The 23,697-nt window shown below is 38.5% G+C and overlaps 1 protein-coding gene across 1 annotated transcript; it reads right to left on the bottom strand.

Annotated features, from left to right (window-relative positions):
• Positions 1 to 22,916, bottom strand: rrbp1a (ribosome binding protein 1a). Its single transcript, XM_079842345.1, has 30 exons — positions 22,709 to 22,916; positions 19,421 to 21,094; positions 16,546 to 16,700; positions 16,312 to 16,434; positions 15,744 to 15,896; positions 15,285 to 15,403; positions 13,290 to 13,443; positions 11,617 to 11,755; positions 11,208 to 11,359; positions 10,610 to 10,644; positions 10,243 to 10,318; positions 10,107 to 10,144; positions 9,920 to 10,001; positions 9,801 to 9,838; positions 9,631 to 9,706; positions 8,742 to 8,782; positions 8,531 to 8,618; positions 7,463 to 7,555; positions 6,674 to 6,766; positions 6,465 to 6,554; positions 6,294 to 6,386; positions 5,897 to 5,968; positions 4,954 to 5,049; positions 4,620 to 4,703; positions 4,400 to 4,480; positions 2,956 to 3,039; positions 2,780 to 2,875; positions 2,463 to 2,606; positions 1,648 to 2,375; positions 1 to 307 (listed from the first exon to the last, which is right to left on the bottom strand). The coding sequence occupies exons 2-29, from the start codon at positions 21,075 to 21,077 to the stop codon at positions 2,337 to 2,339; spliced, it is 4,191 nt and encodes a 1,396-aa protein (XP_079698471.1). The 5' UTR covers positions 21,078 to 21,094; positions 22,709 to 22,916; the 3' UTR covers positions 1 to 307; positions 1,648 to 2,336.
• Positions 22,917 to 23,697: the final 781 nt, after the last annotated feature.

The raw sequence follows: 23,697 nt of genomic DNA, 5'->3' as shown, positions 1-23,697 counted from the left end.
GTTGTCTCTCATTTTTAAAAAAAAAAGTGGGTCTCCTAATTTATTTTATTTTTTTTTCACAAAAGATACCGAAAACTTTAATGCAGTTACGGTCATATTGTTGTCTGGCTATCACCAGACCCAGCTCAATTTAAGATTGAACATTGGTATGGGGAGTCTGCTATGTATTTTCTACTGCACAAGAGGCGTGATAAACAAGCATAAATTAAATGACTATGCAATTGGATAGTCCTTCAACCATTCAGACCAGAAGAGGTGTGATCAACGGGCAATGACCCATCGCTTCTCTATCCGTCATCGCGTTAAACTAGGGCTGCTCGATTATGGAAAAAATCATAATCACGATTATTTTGGTCAATATTGAAATCACGATTATGTAACACGATTATTTCACATGACTTTGGGAATGTGTTGTATTTATTAAAAATACACCTTTCAACAATTCAATTGAAATTGTAACATTTGTTGTACTTTTTGAACTATTAAAATAAATAATATAACATATATTCGAATCAAAGTATAAAAGTATTCACGTAAAAATGATAACCACAAATAAATAAGATCAACAATATGGTTCGGCTATGCTTTTCATGTACGTCTAACATTAGTTTTCAGGTACAGAAATGTATCAAATGTAAAATAACATTGCATATTTGAGTGCATAAATTAAAGATTAATCCTATTAAACTTACAAAAGCTATTCAATCAAGAGCGGTGAGTGATGTCCTTGTCTTTTGTTGTTTGACATTAAACAGACAGCAGTAAAGGATACTGCCCCTTTAAGACCTCGCGTCTTCTTTATCGACTGTATAAAGTTCACTTAAGGCATATACAGACTATGTCTGCTAAGATACTCATCAAGATGGACATGTTGACATACGTTTTGTGTGAGTTTGTCCGTTTAAGAGCAAGACTTGAAAGAGAACTCAATATTTGCGCGCTGAGAGACGTGTGCGCGCTCTCGGATGAACGCACAGAGACACATTTTCTCACAGCGCGCGCGGCTTCTCATTCTAAACCTAAACCCTAAAGCACTAAACCCGGGTGATGACGGTGAAAACGACTGGTCATATTCGAAAATATGGCAGCACTCGCAATCTCGCATGCATTGAACAAAGTTTACAAAGAGAGAATTATTTGAAAAATATGAAGGAAAAAAAGGACGTTTACACGGCTCCCCTGCTCTCGTCAGTTTTTGTTTCTTTATTAGATTGTCATAGGTCACTCTGTTTAATTTTCAAGTGGTTAAACAAATTCGTGGTGTTGCCTTGCGTTGCAGCCACTACCATGTAGCAAATCTTGCACGAAACATATTTCTGCTATCGTCTGATTCCTCGAAGCCAAAATGTTCCCAGACAACGGAGTTGGTTTTGCCTTTTTTGCTCACCAAACGCTGCTGTAACTGCCCTCCTTCTGCCATCTTTACTCGCGCCGAGTTTTTAAATTCCAGCGGATGATATGCACACGAGACTCACGATCTGAGAGAGATTTGTGGGTTCGGGAGGGGCGGATGTGCGCGTGCGCGTTTCATTCAGAATGCAAGGCAAAATAATCGTTTTTTCTCGATTGTACTATTTTGGTGATCGTTGGGAGGCAAAATCGAAATCGAAATCGAAATTCGATTAATTGCACAGCCCTACGTTAAACCCGCCAATAGTGCGCCAGGTGGATAAGCCAGTCTGTGATTAGTTCCCGCAAAAGTGTAACAGAAGCAGTAGAAATTAATGTACAGGTTTCCAGACTGAGTTGGAGGGCGAAATCAAATCGCCAGCAGATCAGGCTGGGTTTACCCAGACTAGTCATATTGGGCATTATACAATGTTTTTCCGAAGTATTTTTTAAATTCATAATCCAGATGCACCCATGCCGAAATAAACAGCCTTTTTTGAAACACTGAAAGCCATGTTGCTATTTATTATTTATTATCAAACTTATACAGTGGTGCTGAAGCCAGCTACAGAGAGCATTCCAAATGCTGTACCCATGTACCATACAATTATGCATACTCATTCACTTACAAGTAATTAATTGCACTAGTTGATGTACGAATAACGTACATACAGTTTCCCTTTTAACACTGACATCAGAAGGAGAGATGCGAGAACACTTATAATAAGGCAGTTGAGGAATAATTTCTGACATAGTCAGAAGGTTTAAGATGGAATGTAAAGTGAAAATAGGTCCAGCACACCTCCAAAATAGTTTAGATTTCTCCAAAAGTCTTCATACAATTACTCCCAAGACTTGAATGGCAAAAAAAGGGAAGAAAATAAAAAGTTTGGAATGCTTCATTTTGGTCTTCTTAAGGCAATTTTTGGCAAAATGTTTTTTCCACCTCAAACGGAAGTGCCTTGCTTCAGCTCTCCATCACCCTCCTGGAAATCAAAGCATATAAACAACATTAATATAGACATGCAGCTATTCGTGCTACTGTACAACTTTATTTTGTGTGATGTTTTTACCTTGTCTTGGAATTGATCCTGCAGGGTTCTGACTTTCTCTTTCTCTTTGGCAAGTTGGTCCTGACTGTTTCTCAGCAGCTGCTGGAGTTTGGTGGCTGCCTGGCCCAAATCTTTGGTCATCTTCCGCTCCTTCTCTAGACACTCCTAAAACACCAAGTCACATGCATTATTTTCATGTCAGCATTTAAGGCTACATTCAAAAGTAAAAGTTCCATCCTTTGAGAGTAATTTCACACGCAACGTCAAATTCTCGAACTTGTGAACGTAAAATGAACAAAAACAGATAATGCTTATCATTTAGTCAAAATGTAGAGTACCTTCAGCTGAACAACATCACCCATGGCTGCAGTGTCTTCAGCTTCCTTCATCTGTTCTAGATGGCTCTGAAGCTGTCTTTTTAGCGTCTCCTGAGCCTAAAAGGGATGGAATAAGGAGTTGAATGAATAACAGGCTCAATAATCAAGAAAAAACAAGGTCATGTACACTGCTGTACCTGCTCCACTTCTGCAGAGAGCTGCTGGTTTAGAGCCTGTTCACCCTGCAGTTTTTCCAATGTTTGTTCCAGCTGAGCCTGGACCTGACCAAGCCAACAAAACAGTACCACGTCAGCTAACCCATGATAACTACTGCAAAACCTTTCCATGCCATCCAACACAAGAGCTGCATTAGTGCACACTGCATTCAAAAATTAGAGTGAAAACAAGCATAAAATACTCAGAAAGATGTGAGTTTCAAATACAAAAGACAAATATTAGTGGTTAAAAAGGTGAGTGTGAGAGAAAACCCAAGAGTGGAGAGATTCAGAGGTAAAAACAGGCGCCTTGGTTAACAGAAGCTGCTGAAACAAAATGCTGAAATATGAACGGTTAGAATTATGAGCATAACATCTCCTCACTGGCAGTACTGGATAGGGCAAATATGTATATGGTACATAATTATAGCCTCTAGTATAGGGGAAAATTATCCTCAAAACCCCAAAATAATACATGGTAAACTATTTGAAACAAAATATGACCAAATTTGAGACATATTAACACTGACTTTTTGTAAATAATAATAACAACATTTGGCCATTGATACAGACCGTCTCAAAACGTAGTCAGCAAATAATTTTTAAACATTAACATTTTGAGACAGCCATAGTAGAGCTGCACGATTCTGGACAAATTGAGAATCACAATTTTTTGGTTTAAAATTGAGATTGCGATTCTCCCATGATTCTGAAGAAAAAAACCTTAGAAAACTAAAACAAAATACCACAAGAGGTTGTGACAATGTCCATTGCTTCAGTCTATTTAAAAAATACATTAATTTGAACGAAATCATACATTTTTTTATTTGAATGAATAAAGGAGGAGTCATGTCTCATTCATAAAGGATTGTTTCATTATTGGATGAATCAGTATTTGTGAATGAATCTCTTGAGTCTTGAATGAATGATTCAATGACAAACACTTTGTTAAACAGTCTCTTGTCGCGACCTCCTGGCGTAATAAGCATTGACTTGAATGTATTAATACATACATGTGTCAACTCAAAATGCTTTCAAAAAGGTGATTTGAATTTTGCAGTGCGTACTTTAAAAGGGCAACCAAAGTCTTTGGTTTAAAGCCTGTTTCTCTTCACGTGTCAGCGGAGAGCGAGCAGCGCATATTTTTTTTGCTGCCCGTATCAATGAATGGCAGACTCTCTCATTCATTAACATGGGCAGCGAAAAAATATGCGCTGCTCACGGTCCGCTGACATGTATGAAGTGAAACAGCCATGGTAAAAGACATAGCGGAATCGTTGTCATTTTGAAATAAGATCTCGTGGGTATTTGAATCGAGATTGGAATCTTTTAACGATTAATCGTGCAACTCAAAGCCATAGTATTGAACAGTCTATCTAATACTGCCAAGTGAGGTGCAGGGTGCCTTTCTGCGTCGCACCCTAACCTGAAACTCCTCCGCCTCAGGCTGCCCATTCTCCGTCACTCCCTGAGCTCGCTTTGTCACGTCACTCAGTTGCTGCCTGACCTGGAAAAGGAAGCTGTCACTCAACAAAACCAACAGCTTGTTTCTTTGCAAAGCCTCGTTTTTGGCACAGGATTGAGAGTAAACAAAGCATAATGGGTGTAAACCCTTAGCAAATGTTTGGATTTCAAAGGATACCAACCTGTGAAAGTTCCTCCCTCTGTGTCTGTGCCTCCATCGTGGCCACACTCAACTGTCTTTCAGATTCTGCTAAAACCTGCTTCAACTGAAAACAAACAAAAAACCTGTTAAATGGCAGGGCAGAGCAGAACGAGCCACAAGTAGGTCATACGTTACGCATCAGAAACTTAAGACCTATTCACAATGTCAGATGAAATGTCGATCAACTCATTCACACAAACAAATTCTTATTTCTAAGAAATTGTATAATGGAATGAATGACTAAGAAGACTGTTTTGCTTTCTTGTCTCATTGTGTTTTAGTGAATAGGCCTTTCGGCAGGAGTGTGCGCTCACGTGCGTCATCTCTTCAGATTGACTCTGGTTGTCAGTTGAAGCTGACTGCAGCTGTTTCTCCAACTGGGCCTCAAGTAATGCCACTTTCTCCTCCAGCTGCACACATGGAAAAAACATGGAAAGATAAGGGTACAGATTCAATGACAAATTGAGCGCGGTTATAAATGTAATTCTTTATATACACAATTGGTTCAAACTACTCAAGTAGCATAAACCGAAACATTAGCTTGTTTCATGCAGGGTATCTGCGGGGTCTTTAAAATCAAATTTACCTGCACAAATAAGATATAGAGTGTGTATAATAAATAAATAAATTTATATTTTTTATATTATATATATATATATATATATATATATATATATATATATATATATATATATATATATATATATATATATATATATATATATATATATATATATATATATATATATATATATATATATATATATATATTTATTTTTTTTTTTATTATATATATATATATATATATATATATATATATATATATATATATATATATATATATATATATATATATATATATATATATATATATATATATATATATATATATATATATATATATATATATATATATATATATATATAGCACTCTTACAACCATCTAAAACATATTACAATAAAAACACCATAATGTAAACATTGTCATAATTCATGAACAGTATATCATAAGAAATCGCTTAGCGTGTGAACTGCACTGGAGCCACAAGCCAATAGAACGTTTGATGATTAATAATCATGTTTTAAATTTAATAGGCTGTATCGGGCCTGTATGCGGTTTTCCATTTAAGATATTAAAGACTTTATATGACCTCAAATTTTAACAATGCGAGTTAGTTAGTTGAATCCTAATATTAAATACAACAATAATACTTTACAGGGATGCACCAATATGAACATTTTGGCCTATATTTATACCTGTTGGGTGCTCTGGTTTGCCGCTCTCAAGCTCTCTGTTGTCTCTTCTAATTCCTGCACCTTTTTGAGTGCCTATGAAAACACAACATGACAGATTAAAACTTTCACACTCACTGTCCCTTGGTGGTAGAATGATCTTCCAAACTTCCGCTGAAAAGTTATCCATAAACACAGCTTGTCCGAGAAACGTTGAATAACAAAATCATAACCAAACATAAGATATTTTATATAATCAAAGAAAACTCTTCCTCTGTGTCTACAGAATTATGTGTGTGTGTGTGTGTGTGTGTGTGTGTGTGTGTGTGTGTGTGTGTGTGTGTGTGTGTGTGTGTGTGTGTGTGTGTGTGTGTGTGTGTGTGTGTGTGTGTGTGTGTGTGTGTGTGGTGTATAGACCCACCATCTTCAGTTTATCCTCTGACTCCATTATCTGGGTCCTCCACACACTCTCCTCCTCCTCTACACTCTTCTGAAGTGTTTTCAACATCCCCTCCTATAGTATAAGATGAAACAAATATGGCTCAATATCATTCCCATTAAGCTAAAACAGATTGTTAGTGTATAATCTCACCGTCTCAGCCAGTACGCTCCTGTACTGTTCACACTCAGACTGTAGTGTGCATTGACTCTCCTGGGCTGCCTGTAGTTTCCCCATTAACCCCTATATAAGAATAAAAACAGCATTGTAAAAACTACAACTATACCTTACATGTCCACTAGGGGGCGAAGAAGAGCCACTTAAAGATAATAGCACAAGGCCAGAAACTGCAGCATGCTCACCTCCATTTCTGTGCTTTGCTGGGATTCTTGGCTCTGTTGCCCCTGATTTAGCACCGCTTGTGCTTTTACAGCAAAGTCCTGCAGCCATTTGGTCTGAAGGAAAAGAAAGAGACTGATTAGATATCATTTGAGGGTGTGACTAGAGGAAGATATGTGCATCCATTTCTTAATGAAGTGACTCCACTAAATGTTAATGACATGATTAAATACACTACCATTTGGGGTAACTAAGATTTTTTGTTAGAAAGAAATTAATACTTTTAATCAGCAACGATGCATTTAATTGCTCAAAAGTGACAGTAAAGACCTTTCTGACATTACAAAAGATTTCTGTTCTTTTCAACTTTCTATTCATCAAAGAATCCTGAATAAAAATGTATCATGGTTTCCACAAAATATATTAACCAGCAAAACGGTTTTCAACATTGACAATAAAACATTTCTTGAGCAGCAAATCAGCATAATAGAATGATTTCTGTAGGATCATGTGACTGAAGACTAGAGTAATGATCCTGTCATCACAGGAATAAACTACATTTTAAAAGATATTAAAATAGAAAACAATTATTTTAAATCGTAATAATATTTAACATATGATAGTTTTTACTGTATTTTGATAACAAATGCATCCTTGGTGAGCATAAAAGGTTCAACCCCAAACTTTTGTTGTGTACGTATAGAGGGACTGAAGTTCCATGTATTTGCATTTCAAAAACAACTCAATATTACTAGTGAATCCAAAAACAAAACTGAGAAATGAAACCACAAGATAACTGAAATCCTAGACACCTGTGCTGTCTCTATGTTGAGGTGTGGAAAAAGAGAGTGAAGAACTTCTTTGGTCTCAGCCTGGAAAGATTTCAGCATACCCTCCAAACTCTCCTGCAATGACATTATATGCTCAGTGACAACTGAACGCAATATTTACATCAACAGCACAACCTCTTAAACTTGACACATCTTCTGTCTTAAGCTGGGTTCACACTGTATGATTTTGGCCACGATTTGGTCGTCTGAGACCAATTTTGAAAAGATTTCTCTGATCCTAGGCTAAAATCTGTAGTTATGTTCACCAACAGACGATTAATGACCATTGCGATCAAATTTTACCTCAGACAAAATTCTGTCAGTGTCAGAAGATTTGGCACACAGTCCTGCAGTGTGACTTCTACGACGACTGTCAAAGTGACTTGTTTTTCATGATAAGCCATGATTAAAAATAACGCTAAAGATTTCTTTGTAAGCCACCACTTCAGTCCCACGCGTAATGCAGCCCACACTCACTGAACGTGAATGGGTTGATGATGTAAAACTCAGGACAAGTTTTTAACGCCTCTTGACTGTTGTGTAGTCTGACATTAATGATAGCTGAGATCCCACAGAGTGACATGAGGATCATGTTTATACAGTCTGACAAGCAACAATCGTAAAGGTCTATTATAAAATGGTACAGTGTGCGATTAAGAGCTGAAACAGCCGAGACTCTTAGCACAACTAAACCCTGACTAAACCAAAAGAAACTAAAATAGTGATATAACAGGAAAACAATTATTTGAGTTTTCTTTGAAACTAAAAACTGTGGTGTAAAATGATAACACTTCCTTGATCAGTGTCACTATTTTCAATACCAGTAGTATGGGTCACATTAACACACACAGAAAGACCTATATATGGTATTATGTCAACAGCAACACTCCTGAAATGGAAATGCAAGATCACTGCAACAATCTGCTTTATACAGCAAGGCAAGGCCATATACCCAGCTGACATGATGAGGTGTGCCTACGCATATATTTTTTATGAATCACTGTGTACATGCAAGATAATGACACGTCCACAAAAGCCTCGGGTACTTACGTAACTCTCGCCTTGTGACTGATTTAGTTCCTTAAGCTGCTGCACTTCCTGTTGTAGTGATGTCACTAGGCTCTCTTTTTCAGATGCACTGAAAAACATCATAAAAACCACTCAACATGTGGAGGAAGACACTTATCAAAGAATGATCTTAATGTGGGTGGCTGACAGGAACATAAATATGCAGTGGCCTTCAGTAATACTGAATATGTACCTTTGATGTAGTGACTCCAGTTTGGCTGTGCTGTCTGTCAGCTGTAAATGAAGAGTGCGTTTATAGAAATGGTCCAAAACACTTTTTCAAAGGGGACCTATTATGCCCTTTTCAAAGTCTTCATATAGTTTTTAAGGTCTACTAGAATAGGTTTTTATGCTAGAATGTTCAAAAAAACACCTTAATTTTTTAAAATATTTTACATTGTTGCAGCACCTCACTTCCCAGTCTGTCTGGAACGATCTGGCTGCATCCAAAAACGTGTTATCTTGAGGAAGTTCTTACTTTAAAAAAATATGTTATATATAGTATGAATGTAATCTGGACACTACATTTGCCATGTTGACTAACTACTAGCATCAGTTGCGTCACTTCACCACCATTCACAAATCCTCTCCCATGGCCTCTCATATGCACACTTCAGAATCTCGCCGGAAGTAGTAGTTCATCTGGGTACTTTGACTATTTTATGAGTACTGTGAATTCAGATATGCTTCTTTTGTCACATACTGTTTTTCACCTTCAATATAGTAGGGAAGTACGTGATTTGGGATGTACCCTCTGTTTAGTTCCAGTCTCTTTGAAGCTCCTCCTTCCGAAAGCACAATGTGCTCTGATTAGTCCAGTATGTTGTGATTAGTCAATCGAATCAAGCGTGTTTCGGACATGTTTCATGGAGTTCAGAAACAGTGCTTACTGATATAGAGAATAACTCCCTCTGAAGTGGACTTTGTGCTTTGTAACGTTGCAGAACTTTTTCTTGTTCAAACTAAAACATTACACACTAAAGAAAGTTGAAAAAGTAAAAAAGCATAATAGGACCCCTTTAAACTAACAAATTATACACTTATACACTAAAAGTCAAACACAACAGCAGAGTCTCACTTACTTTAGTGTTGTACTGTTCTTTACACTGCCTCATCTCTTCTTCAAACAAAACCACCTGAGACTCTTTTTCTTTCAAACTACAGGGACAGGAAAGAGAACACATGGCATTAAATCTTAACAGAATGTGAAAGAAAAACCTGAATTTGAAGCTGTTACACAAATTATGCATACCTGTTTTGTAGCTTTTCCAGCATTTCTGTGTTTTCAAGCTATGAATAATTAAAAGAAATGGCATAAATGCTTAAGTCTGAATTAAATTGTTGTTTGAGGTTTGCATATGATAAACTTACTGTGTTGAGGTCTGAACTTTTTTCTTTAACCTGTTGGAGTTCTCCCTGAAGAGTTGCTATTTGCTCCTCCTTTTCTTTTATGCTTAAATTCAAATGAATAGATACAATAAACAGATTAAAATCATTCAAAATAACCAAGCACTACTGAAATGTACTAGTGAAGCAGCAGAAAACATCCTCAATTTACCTGTGCTGCAATTGCTGCATCTCTGTTGTGCTATCCACCTGAAGAGGACATAATAGGTTCAAATAGGGCAATACAATAAACTTTTTTTTTTTTTTTTAAACATGCATTACACATTACAAGTCAAATTTACAGGCACCTGATTGGTGATGGTGCTTTTGAGTTGGGTCAGCTCTTCTTCAAGAGATGAAACTGTACTTTCTTTCTCCTTCAGGCTAGAGATAAAGGGGTTCATATGATTTCATGGTCAACAATGTGCAAAGTTGATACAAATGTATTAATGTACAAAAATTGTGTGAAGTTTATGATAAAGACAATAAAATGTCAATGAAAAAAACCTAAATCCATTGTCATCTGAAAACAAGTTTTATTTTCTGCGTCTCAAGTAAATGCCCTGTCTCAAGTTAAAGTCCTGTTTTAAGGATATTTAGATATTTTTCTTGGAACACAAGACAAAACGTTGATTAAAATAAATACACAGCACATACACAGATGGTAAATCGTACCTGCTCTTTGCTTGCTCCAGTTCAGCGATCAAAGCCTGTAATGATGGTAAATGCAAATGCTTATGAAACTACTGCTCCACCATATATTCATACATCTGCATCTCACTTGTTGTATAACGCATTTGTAAGTAGCTTTAGATCAGGAGTGTCCAAACGTGGTCCTGGAGGGCAACTGTCCAGCAGAGTTTAGCTCCAACGTGCCTTAGTTTCTAGTATGCCTAGTAAGACCTTGATTAGCTGTTCAGGTGTGTTTGACTGGGGTTGAAACTAAACTTTGCAGGACTGTGGCCCTCCAGAGGCAGGATTGGACAACACTGTTTCAGATAAAAGCATCTGCTAAATTAATAAATGTAACTGAAATTATATAGACTGATAAAGATGAACAGTTATTATAAGGGATGTCAAAACTAGCGAGTTAACATGCAAATAACCAAATATTTAACTAATTTTAACCCATTTATTCAATTGGACATCTACAAATCATTTGATGAGATTTTTATATAAGGTCAATTTGAATGATTGATACACATAACATCATACATGACTATTATACAGTGACCAAGATAAATGTATTGGTACATGGAAAGTGGAGTGTCACCTCTGAATTGTGGTTTTGTTCTTTATCCTGGCTCGCCTCCAGTTGCTGCTCTCTCTCCGCCTGTATCTGTTTCAGCTGGCTTTGCAGACTCTCCAACTGTCCGGTTCTCTCTTTCAATTCCGCCTCCACACTGGCCACATGAGCTTGAGTCTCTGAAACAGTGCAGTTAGGAAGAGAACAATTATTTCTTATTATTAATTCATCATATAGCTGATGTTTTTGTCCAAAGCAACCTGAGGTTAAGTGTTTTGTTTAAGGCCACATTGGTATCACATCATGCAGGATTTGATGCTCACATAGAACCATTATCTTCCTTTTCCGGTTATACAGAAACGTTTTTGAAGCAATCTGGATCCATATTGTGGTTATACAATGTGCTTCTTTGCTTAAGAACAAAGTGGGTGCTGACCTGCTTGAGCAGTGGTGCCTTTCTGAGCTTGCTCAAGTTGTGTCTGAAGGCTGTTTCTGCTGCTCTGGGTCTGTCTGAGCTCCTCACTCACTTCCTCCAGACGCTTCTGCAGGGCCTGTTCACTGCTTACCCAGTTCGCCTGCAGGGGACAAACCATGAGAACACATTAAACACAAGTCAAGTTTGATCGCATAATTCTGCTGAATTCAGAGTCTTAATGAACAAAGCAGGTTTGATCATGTTAGTCAAGTATTTTCATACCTGCCCTCTTATGCATTACAGAATGGAGTATAACCACTTAAATGTTTAAAATCCCACTAGCTGGAAATATTACATTTACATTACATTTTATAACAAAACATCAAACCAAGTGACATCTGGGTCATTCGTTGTCAACTCAACTAGAGGTCCCCGGCAGTAAATTGTGATTTTGATATTTTTTTTCTGGTGAAAGATATACATAAATGAAGAAAGCCAAAATATTGAATGTCATGGATGGATGTATATTTACTTCGTAGAGGGGGGTCAAAATGACAGTTTATAGAAAATAAAAAGATACATTTCTGGCTTTAATATTATTAGTTCTTCAGATATTCCTCTTTAAAAGAAAAAAAAAGTATCAGCTACATGCAAAATGACCCACATTTGGTTTTTGACCACTGAAAATATGTACAATTTACTCATTGAGATCCCAATATCTCTGGGATTGAACAATATTGGGTCTTAAATTAAGATACCAAAAGAAAAGTTTGTTAAGAATCAGAATCTAAAAGGATATTAAGAGACCTTTAATACTTCTTGAGTTACAGGCATGAAAAACTTCACCGTTGGCATATATAGTAACAAAGATTGCTAAAGTCAACAGATTGTACTAATAGACCCATCAATCTCTGTGTAAAAATAAAATGATGCTGCCATCTTTCTAAAGTCATTTTAACAAATCAACATAACATGGGAACATTGACTCACTCTCCAGACATTACCCATGTCTCTCCCATGCCAGTATATCGTCAGATGCTCAAAATGAGCTCAGGAAACACTTCAACAAAAGGCTGCTTTTTATCCAGGAGCCTTTGATTTGCAGCAGTGGATTAGCGAAGAAATGCAGTTTGTTCTCAAACCTAAAGCCATTTTATCTGTGCTTCCAGTATGAATAATCAGATACTTCTGTCTGAAACTGTACTGTTTAGGCAGGCTCGCATTCCAAATCGTGCAAAGAAGTGCTTCCCTGTAGCTTGGGCCATGTTCCAACCCACGAAGCACTGCTGAGCGATCAAACTGGCAATCAAATGTTCTGCCAGCATGTGAACAATCCCATTAGTAGAGGCACCAGCACTGGGGGGTCAAAGTCTGAGCTGAGCTTTACCAGCAAGCCTAATCAAGCTTCTTTAATACACACACACACACAGATTGCAAGAAACTAAGCTTGCCTACCTGCGGATGTGCAAGGCTAAACAGCAAGTGGTAGCAGAATGCTCTAATGAGGCCAGTGCTCATGCTGGGAGAGGTTTTATAAGAATTAGAGTGGCATTTTGAACTCCTTCATAAGAGGCACTGCTTGGGCTCTTGTTGTTCAGCTCTTTGGTATAAAACTAACTATAATTCAGCAAACTAAACAGGAATGATTGGTGTCTGTGGTGCACAAAATGGTTTAAGAAGGACGGGCTTCTGACCTGCAGCTGGGTCAATTGTTTCTCAGCAGTGGTAGCTTTAGATTCCAGATTTTTTCTGAGCTGTTCTTCAGCCTGCAAGACATCATTCTTCTCCACCAGTTCCTTATTCAGCCGAATGCAGTCCTGATGCAGTTTGGCCAATTCAGCATTTTGTCTGTTTAATGGAAAGAGAGAGAGATGGAGAGGGAGAGAGAGAGAGAGAGAGAGAGAGAGAGAGAGAGAGAGAGAGAGAGAGAGAGAGACATTTTTTTTTTTAATCACCATTCTGAAGTATAGTATTAAAGTCAAAATGAAACACCATTCGCAACACATTTTACTATTGTAATCTGATATCCATCTGGAATCCATCAAAATGTATGCTATGTATCAGAATGGTGCCAGGGACTTAAATAATAAAATAAATACTAACAAGACTTTTTTAAAAAAAATATTAAATCACTGATGAATCCTGTTAAAATACAAAAGTGGAAAAAAAAGTTTGACCAATTCAGCATTTTGTCTAGACCAATAAAAAAAAAAAAAAAAAAAAAAAAAACCTTTTTTTGAACGTCATTATATTTGATAATTTATGAAGACAATTAAAAAAAATTGGAATGAGTTATGAAGAGTAGCACACACAAAGATCAGGAGTGTGCAAGTTTAAACTCAGTAGAAAACCACGGCTGCTTGGTTCCTATATTTGATATGTCATGTCAGGTTAGGGCTGTACGATTAATCGAAAAATAATTCCGGTTATTTCGGTTTTCACCTGACTCCGCCCCATCAGTCACATCAAGTGCAGTCTGCAGGCACACGGAGAGATGCAAGAGCAGTTATCTGTGTTTATAGATGCCCAGAATTACTATATTAACTGCATGTTTTACACAGTTTATATAAAGGTCAGTTAATCGCCGTTCTTATAGCCTATACGCGCTGCCATACACCCACACACACACACGGCGCGCGCAAGCCCCGAAGCCAGATCGCTTTCACTTTCGTGCTCATAAAGTTTGTCAAGTAAATGCGTTTAAAGGCTTGCCAGTTTCAACATTTAAAGCGATTGTGCACTATTAAAAAACAACAATACGTATCCGTTCAGTGCTCAGCTTCTTTCTGTGACACAGAGAGCCGAGCCGTGTCGCGTCTCTGACAACGAGCGCGCGCGCGCCCTGAAGGCAGACCTCTTTCACCTGCGTCCTCACAAAGCTTTGTCATTTGTATGTTTTTTAAGCCCTGCCAGTTTGAACATTAAAGCGAGTTTAGACCATAAGATGTGTATTATGTTGAACTAATGCCTGATATATTGTAACACGCTCAGACAGAAGCTCGCACATCACGTGAAGATCGCGCGCAGAGAGGAGCGCAGAAACACAGTGTCAACACTGTCCTGCTGTGACTAAAGTAAAGTCACTAAAGGAGCTTAGAAACTCAACCGTTATAGCATATATTTGAAGTACTTTGAAGTAAGTACAAACCACAGCTTCATAATGAATAGAGACGGTATGAGTAATTCACACACACAATCACTCTCATTAATGCATTCAAATAAATGTAATGTATGCCTACTGTGTCAATTTATCTGTATCTGATGTACAACAAACAGAAATCTGCCCCTTAGACAATAACTGCTGAAAGAGAACCGTTTCCTTCAAGTGTTTTAAAATCACAAAGAAATGCACTTTCATTAGAAAAAAAAAATTCCACCTTTAATAGTAGAAAATATTTACAGTAAAAACCTTATCAGGAACTTAATCAAAAACCTTACGAAGGAAAAAAAAAAGCAAAATAATCGTTCATTAATCGTAATCGAGGTAAAATGTTCAATTAATCGAGGTTTTTAATTTTGGTCAAATCGTTACAGCCCTATGTCAGGTAGTCTGTTGCAATGTCATTGGTAAAAAGTTTTAAACATCAAGGTGTGGTCTCTGTCTGATATTAAGCAATGTTTGTCACTATTGTGAAAATTATAAATTAAGCAAGACATTTTTGGGTTTGGCAGAAGCTGTAGGTTCATACTTGCTCTCCGTCTGACTGGTGGCTTGGTTAAGCGCATCTCTGAGGATGGAGTTCTCTTGCTGTACACGGGCCAGCTGAGCATTAGGGCCTTTCTCCAACTGGTCCTGGACAGCCAAGATCTGAGAATGAACAGAAAAGGCTTAGGCGTGTCACGTAAATATTACAGCTGCCAAAGCTCACTAATGTGATTAATTAAAAGCATCTAATCCTGTTAAATTGAATACATTTACCTAGATTGACATTACAACTAATGTTAATGACAAAACCACCATTGCTTGTACAATCTACTACAAATAATAAAAAATGATTTAACTACTCATACTTAAGCCAGTTCATTGAGGTTATCATGTTATTTACCCAAATTACTGTTCAATTATTTTAATTTACTCTCCTATTAAATAATTTTGCCCTTTCGCTACCATGCAGGTGTACAGTAGAGAACCTGAGCTGAATTCTCACTTTGGCATTAAGCTGCTGAGTCTCAGCGAGGTGGTCTTGATAACTGGCCTGCATGCGTGCTTGCAGGGCGATAATGTCCTGCTCTCGCTTGCTCAGCTGAGAGCTCAGCCTGGTCTCTACAGATGCCACCTTTGACTTCTCCATAGACAGCTCCTACACACAAACACAAACCAAACACTGCCATGAAAATAGGCCATCACTTCTTGTTCACTTCTTGTTTCTTGAGCACCAAATCAGCATATTAGAATGTTTTTAAAAGGATTATGTGACACTAAAGACTGCAGTAACTCTGCTCAAAAATTCAGCATTAGCATCACTGGAATAAATGACATTTTAAAATAGATAATAGTTGTAAACATAATTTCACAATATTACCGTTTTTGCTGTATTATTGATCACATAAATCCTGCCTTAGTGAGCGCATAGACTTCTTTCAAAAAAATTACAAAATCTTACAGACCACTAACTTTTGAATGGTATTGTAGGTTCAAACCTTGCAATTCAGAATAAATAAAAACAATTTTCAAAGGACTGTCCAATTATTCATAATTTTTTTTTCAGGCCTCACTTTAGTCAAATCCCTCAGTCGACATTTAGCAGCTGCTGAATCCTCCTGCTCAGCTGCCAGCTGCTTGTCTCGTTCCTCCAGCTGTTTCTTCAGCACAACTACCGGATCACCCTTCTGTGTGGCCTATAAACATGCACAAAACACCATTTAGACAAACTTCCTGCTTGAGTTTTAATAAAGTGATGGGTATAAGAATTCTCATTTAAAATATAAACTTTAGGAAATTGGCCATACCTTGTGCCATGTGTCTTGAATAATCCCAGTCTTATTAGACAGAATCTCAATGAGCTTCTGGGCCTCTTCTTCACTGAACACCATACTCTTCACCGTGGAAAGCAGAGCCTTATAGGGCAGGTAAAGTGGACTGTCTGCGAGGTCTGCAGCCACCGCTAGAGAGAAAGAAACAAAAACGGATTGATTATTATGGTTATGTGCGAGTAAGTCACTGTGGATGGAGATAACTTCCAACCACTGAGAAGATACAGTTGCCCCCTTCTGGAGTGCCAGTATGTGGATTTGACAGCAAATCAGAAAGTTAAGAGCAGCTTTGCAGCAGATCTGGTCGCAGCACAGTGTCTACTAAACTCTTTGTTTTTAAGAGTGATTTCTCCAATCCATTTATTACACTCCTAAACACCGACAGTATGATCAGCATCCAATTCAGATCAGCACAGTAATAAAAACAAAACAGACAGCCCCAAACAAGTGCATCTTCAAGGGAATGATGTGTAAAAAACAGTTAACTGGACTCATACAGTGGTGTGTGCATGTGCTAACATGTTCTTTATTGACTCACTGTTTTATTTAGACAGTGCCAGCATGGCATGAGTGCAGTGTGGCACCATGGTGAGATGGCACCCAGGACTTGCGATAAACTCCTATTGTCCAGTCACTAAAGGCCTTTGTGTGCTCCCCTAATGGAGCAGCCGAGGCAAAAGTATTGTTTGAACAGGGCCAAGAGGGCTGAGCTTCGTAGAGAGGCGTGGAATTATGAGTGCATTTGGAATCCCACCTGTGAGCTTCCGCAAAACTCTCTACATTTTCCCATGGTCAAAGCAGTACAACACCTCATCAAGTTTGAGATAGAATGTTTGACAAAAACTATTATTTTAGTTTCATTAATATAATATTACAGTATTTAAATTTTTATTTTATATTTTCCATTTTACTTAAAGTTTACTTATAATAAATAATTTATATATAAATAAATATATATAATTACTATTCTAACAATAGATTACCTAATGAGTGAGGTTGAGTAATTCATCTAGATGTTTTTGTGGTATTGCTTTACTTTATGCCAATTTTAACTGTAGTTTTGCACATCTGTGCAAAATGGAGACAAAATAAAGTCAAACTTCTGCATAACAGCATGAGAATCAAGGACATGGTCAGAATGTGAAACCATTCTTAAATGAAACTCAAGCCATCTCATGCGCCTAAAAGCCTGTGAACTAGCACACACGGGCATGAAATCCAGCACATGAGCAGAAGAATGCAGCTCACTGCCTCCATTCCCCTGTGAGTAGCACTTCAGACATAAACCCACTCTGAGCTCTCTGCAACCAATCAGAGCCAACATCAGCAAATAAGGACTAGTGCTATTCCAACACCCCGCCCACAAAGGAAATAGAGCACATCAGTGCTATTTGTCAGAAGAGACAATCCAGACGGTACTCGGAATTAAATGAATGACATCAGGAAGTAACACACATGCAGTATATACTTCTGAGTCAGCCACTTCACATACACCATATATTCAGGCTGTCCGGGCTCATGGAGGTTTATTACATGTAGAGGTCATCTGTGTGGTCTAGCCAAAACAGTTTTATCTCTGTGTATTAAGGGTCTGGCAAACCAATCAGAAGTATCCTGTTATTGCCTACTGAAGACAAACTTCCTTTAAGACATACCTGGGTCCTACACAAACATTTAGACTGGCTTTTATTCCATTTCCGGGTCTAAAATTAGCATCTAGTACAGTTCCAAAAATGACACTGCATCATTAACCTGATAAAGAGAACGATGATCCTGATGCAAATGTAAAATAACATAATACATTCAAATCAATATATTTATTAACTAAAGATATGAAAAACAATAAAGAGTATCTTTTTTTTTTATGGACCTAATATGGTCCACATTCAAGCATTTCATTCAATGGGCTTAAACAGCTTGCTATTTTCCTGACAGTCATGACCTAAATAGGATTTTAATTTACAATGATAAATCCTGAAATTCTGTATTAGTGATTTATTTATTTTTTTCTTTGCGCTATCAGTCACGCACATTCAAGCTCCTAGGATCTCCTATTCTTGTGAAATATTCCATTCTTCACTGCTATCGCGTCTCGGAGCAGAGACAATTTCTTCAGTACAAAATAACGAGGAACAACATATTTTTATGAAATGCGGTGGGAATGGGATATTATGCTTTGGAATGTAGTGAAGTAAAAAGAAAGTTATATTATAAAAGAGGTTGTTCTGCTATTACAAGTGTTATTTTCTTCCCAAATGTGCATAGGATATTGTGCATATTACAGAACATTTGCAATAAATAAAAAAACTCAAACTTTTACTCAATCTCCATAACATTTCGCTTGAATTTTATCGGAGCTGGAGATATTTACCTTCATTTATAAATGATCTTTCTGGTAGTTCTTAATGTATTGACATTTTAGTAATTCTTTACTTTAATAAATTTATTCAATGACAGATATTATCTTTTTCAAATAAACATATATTTTCATGAACACAGGCTATACATTTCCCCATGATATCCCATAACGCTACAGCCTAATTTAGTTTCATTAACTAAAGTGTGGTTGCTTAATTTTTTCCTTGAGTGTCCGATGCACGTGTTTTGCTTATGAGCCGGCATGCACCTCAAAAATACACACTCTAATCTTACCAATTAAAAAGGCAATTAATTGATAATTGATTAATCAATAGCATCCCTAATGCTAATTAAGTTAAATGCCTTGTTAAAAAATGTGAGTTTCAACAAGGACCAGGAGGGGGCAGCCTCCTCTACTTCCATCCGGTCTGTGTATCCTGCCTAATAATTATCTGACCACTTAACATGGGTTTTTATGGAGATAACAGCATACCTGGCTCTGCCTTTTTCTTGGATCCTGCTTTCTTCTTGGGTGGAGCATCCTGTTTGTCCTCTTCTGCTTTGGCTGGCAAAGCAGTCACTGGGGCAGCTTTAGGAGTGCCCACTGGAGGCACTGCCATAACAGGAACCTTTTTGGTAACCACCTCCAATGGAGCCACTGATTTGGGCTGAACCTCAGCAGAAACAGACTCAGCTTTGACTTTCTTCTTCCTCTTATCTTTAGGAGGTGGGGCATCTTCAGGAGTAGGATGGGATGCAGCAGGGGTAGCACCTGCAGCAACCTTTTGGGATGGGGCCGGGACAGGTGGACTGGGTTTTTGATCAGGTGGAGTGGATTTCTGGGCTGGGGCAGGTGGAGCAGCATTCTGGGCTGGTAGAGAGGATTTCTGGGCTGGAGCATTTGAAGCAGACTTCTTGGATTGTGCAGTTAGAGAGGATTTCTGGTCCGGAGCATTTGGAACAGCCTTTTGGGCTTGGGCAGATTTTTGTGTGGGGGCAGGTGGGGCAGCTTTCTGGGCTGAGGTGGGTGGAGCAGCTTTCTGGGCTGGAGCATTTGAAGCAGACTTCTGTACAGGAGCAGCTGGAATTGACTTTTGGGCTGGGGCAGGTGACACAGATTTTTGAGCAGGTGGAGGTGAAGAGGATTTCTGGACAGGAGCTTGGGAGGGTTTCTGGGCAGGAGGAGCTTGGGAGGGTTTCTGGGCAGGAGGAGCTTGGGAGGGTTTCTGGGCAGGAGGAGCTTGGGAGGGTTTCTGGGCAGGAGGAGCTTGGGAGGGTTTCTGGGCAGGAGGAGCTTGGGAGGGTTTCTGGGCAGGAGGAGCTTGGGAGGGTTTCTGGGCAGGAGGACCTTGGGAGGGTTTCTGGGCTGGAGGACCTTGGGAGGATTTCTGGGCAGGAGGACCTTGGGAGGGTTTCTGGGCAGGAGGAGCTTGGGAGGATTTCTGGGCAGGAGGACCTTGCGAGGGTTTCTGGGCAGGAGGAGCTTGGGAGGGTTTCTGGGCAGGAGGAGCTTGGGAGGGTTTCTGGGCAGGAGGAGCTTGGGAGGGTTTCTGGGCAGGAGGAGCTTGGGAGGGTTTCTGGGCAGGAGGAGCTGGAGAGGATTTCTGAGCAGGAGGAGCTGGAGAGGATTTCTGAGCAGGAGGAGCTGGGGAGGATTTCTGAGCAGGAGTTGGAGAAGACTTTTGAATCGGTGAAGCAGATTTCTGGCCCAAAGCAGGTGGAGCCAACTTCTGGGCTGGGGCAGGTGGAGTGGGCTTTTGAGAATGGGTCGGTTGGCGGGCCTGAGCTGGGGCATCTTGTTTAGGTGCCGGTGCAGCAACTTGTTCCAGGACTGGATTAATTAGAGGTCTGGGCTCGGCTGATACTTCTGAAACCTCAGGGGTGGCCTCTGACTCCAGGAGCTTCCCGTTGGGCTTATCATCCTTTTTCTTGCCACGAATTTTCTTCTCAGCTGTCTTGTCCTTTTTCTTCTTGTCTGATCGTTGACCGGATTGAGTCTTCCCTAGCTCCCTCCGCTGCTTGGCTATAGCTTCTTCATACGAGGTCTCCTTCATGGAAAATGTTGAGACAAGAGCAATCCCAATAGCTGAGAAAACCATGAAGCCACCAAACACCACTATTCCAAGGGTCTGAGGATCATAGATGTCCATGGCTTCTAGTGTACTTTCTAAAAAAAAAATGGGGGGGGGGGGTGAGGTTTGTGGCAGTTTTATATCAAATAATATTATGTTTTATATATTCAATTAAAGTTCCACATAAAGACTTTTTAACACATGAGTGGCACCTTAAGCGCTAACAATGTCCCAGTTAGGTGAAGCCATTTTACCGTAGGATTTCCTAGATTATCTTTATCAAACACATATTTTTCGCTTTACTATTTAACAATTTATTCTAGGGACATAAAAGATGGCTTTTGAATGTTGGCCTGGAGGCAAGAAAGAAAAAGCATCATCTATACCAGTGGGTCTCAAACCTATCCTGGAGTAGGCCTACCACCAGCCCTGCACATTATGTCTCCCTATATCTTACACACCCCTTTCAGGTCTTGCAGTCTCTACTAATGAGCTCATGAGTTGAATCAGGTGTGATAGATGAGAGAGACATACAAAATGTGCACGGCTGGTGGTACTCCAGGGCTGAATCCGAAATCGCCCCCTAAACCCTCATTCACTATTCCCTACGTTAGTCCACTAATATAGTTCACTTGAAGGAGTGAATGAAAACGAGTGTGTAAAGTCGGACAGCCGTTGAGTGTACATCGCCTGAAAACTCTATATCGCGGCTCAATGTGGGATTGAATGAGTGCACTCAATAACGTCCACTATGGGATCGGACACCACTACAAATGGCTGTCCCCTCAAATAATGCCCTATTTGAGAGTATAGGGGGTGATTTCGGATTCAGCCCAGGACAGCTTTGAGAACCGCTGATCTATACAATATGCAAACACTGCACTTGGTAGAAGACTGAGTTATGCAACAGAGTTTTCCATTCCACCATGTACTGCTTTCTACCAAAGCAAATTTCTATACTCTGCTGCTTCCACGGGATTCTCATTCTTGCCATACCAATCTCACACTTCAAATGTGCACCAAAACACGAAAGCATGGCCAAAAAAAACCCTCCATATTCCATATTCATCTAAATAGCCTTCAGGGAACAATACATACAATAAAGAGGTTTAGTGGCCATCTGTAACTGAACGATCCTAAGGAAATTGGCACATAAACTGCTCTATTTCGCACAGCCCTTGACTATGTTTTCCATTTTATATGTATGCTAATAAATATTAGCTGGAACAGTGTTTGTTTGTACTCCATTCGCTTGGAGGTATCTGTTGAATGAATATACAATAAGAAATCAAAAAGGTGGGAGTTTCTAAACTCAAAGGCTGTAACTTACGTTACTTTTCTCCCTGAAACGTGAACGAGCAACCAAAATTGTATTTAAACAGTTTTCGGATAATTCTTACAGACATTAAAGCAGTTATATGAGCTGAAATGTGTTATTTAATGGACCGTTTTCTATGCTAGCTCACAAAGGAAAAGCTGATATTAACTGCCTACAGCGGAGCATCACCCAAATCAAAATGTGAAACCACTTATTATAGTCATGCCATTCGCTTCGTAACTGCAATAAGATGTCTTTAACCCACCCGAGTTACGAGCAAGTTAAAGAGGAGAGTGAATAAATGGGAGAGATCAAAGTTTACGTCTAATTGCTACTGAGAATCTTGTAAGCTTTTAATGAATAACGCCATAACAAAAGCTTTAAATCTCACCTTCTCTCGCGGCAGATTTCCGTTGGATGAATAAGTTCAGGAAGAGTTTAAACAGAAGTGATTATTTCGATCTAACTGCCTTACCGCTCCAGCAAAAAAACAAACAAAACAAAAAACAAAAAAATCTAATTCCCAGTTTGAGGAGTCAGTCGATGACTGTGTGGAGTCGTGGCACTTTCTCGAGCTGGCATTACGCCGGTCAGTGGCCCACATTCCGTCCATGCAGGGGACAGCTGATTGGCTAGAGTAGAGTCAGTCAAACAGCTGCTAACCAATAGAATTTTGTCACCATAAAAGGAGGCCGATCTTTTTGACTTGATTGGGAGTTGTAGTTTTTTTTACTCGTTTTTTAACAAGGCTTTCAAAAATTACCGTCACAGACTTCATGTGACTACCAAACAATTAAATTTGGAAACCTTCTACATTATCAGTCTGATTGCTTGTCTGAATTTTAACCATTCATTTTATTTGTTTATTAATTATAGATAGATAGATATTTTAAATATTATTCTTGAAATATTCAGAAACATAGGCCTTCAATAATGTATTATTTGCAGATAAAACATGAAATATAAATGTATTTTCTTTCAAATACAGCTTTTGTTTTTACTCATTTGTTTCTCCCATGAAAATAACATTTAAATGATTGAAAGTAATAATTTCTTAAAGAAAATTAAATTAAGAAATAATACATTGCTGAATATTGCTATAAAAGAAAGTCCATATGGACACTTGTTAGACTAATGATTTACCATTTTTATCATTCTTGCAGGACCTTGTTATAGGCTAGCTATATAAGATGGACAAACAAAATGAACGTGTAAAGCAAGGTGTGAATTATTTATTGCTAAAAGTCAATGTCCTTACAGATCAATAGCATCAGTCTTTATTTGCCTTAAGCTTATATCATGATAGTCAGTTATGGAGCTGTTTATTGAATGGAGACTATCAAAAAAAAATCTTAATTTACTTTTGAAAGGTTACTCTTT

The sequence above is a fragment of the Gobio gobio genome (assembly GCF_949357685.1).
Source record: "Gobio gobio genome assembly, chromosome: 18".
Taxonomy (NCBI): Eukaryota; Metazoa; Chordata; class Actinopteri; order Cypriniformes; family Gobionidae; genus Gobio; species Gobio gobio.
This window is presented reverse-complemented; position numbering and strand designations above follow the sequence as displayed.

Coding starts and splice junctions, on each gene's coding strand:
- rrbp1a (XM_079842345.1), bottom strand. CDS start 21,077: ATGGACATCTATGATCCTCAGACCCTTGGAATAGTGGTGTTTGGTGGC. Junction 4,481..4,619: donor AGAGGGAGGAACTTTCACAG/GTTGGTATCCTT, acceptor TTCCTTTTCCAG/GTCAGGCAGCAACTGAGTGA. Junction 3,040..4,399: donor CTGAGGCGGAGGAGTTTCAG/GTTAGGGTGCGA, acceptor TGGCTTGGTCAG/GTCCAGGCTCAGCTGGAACA.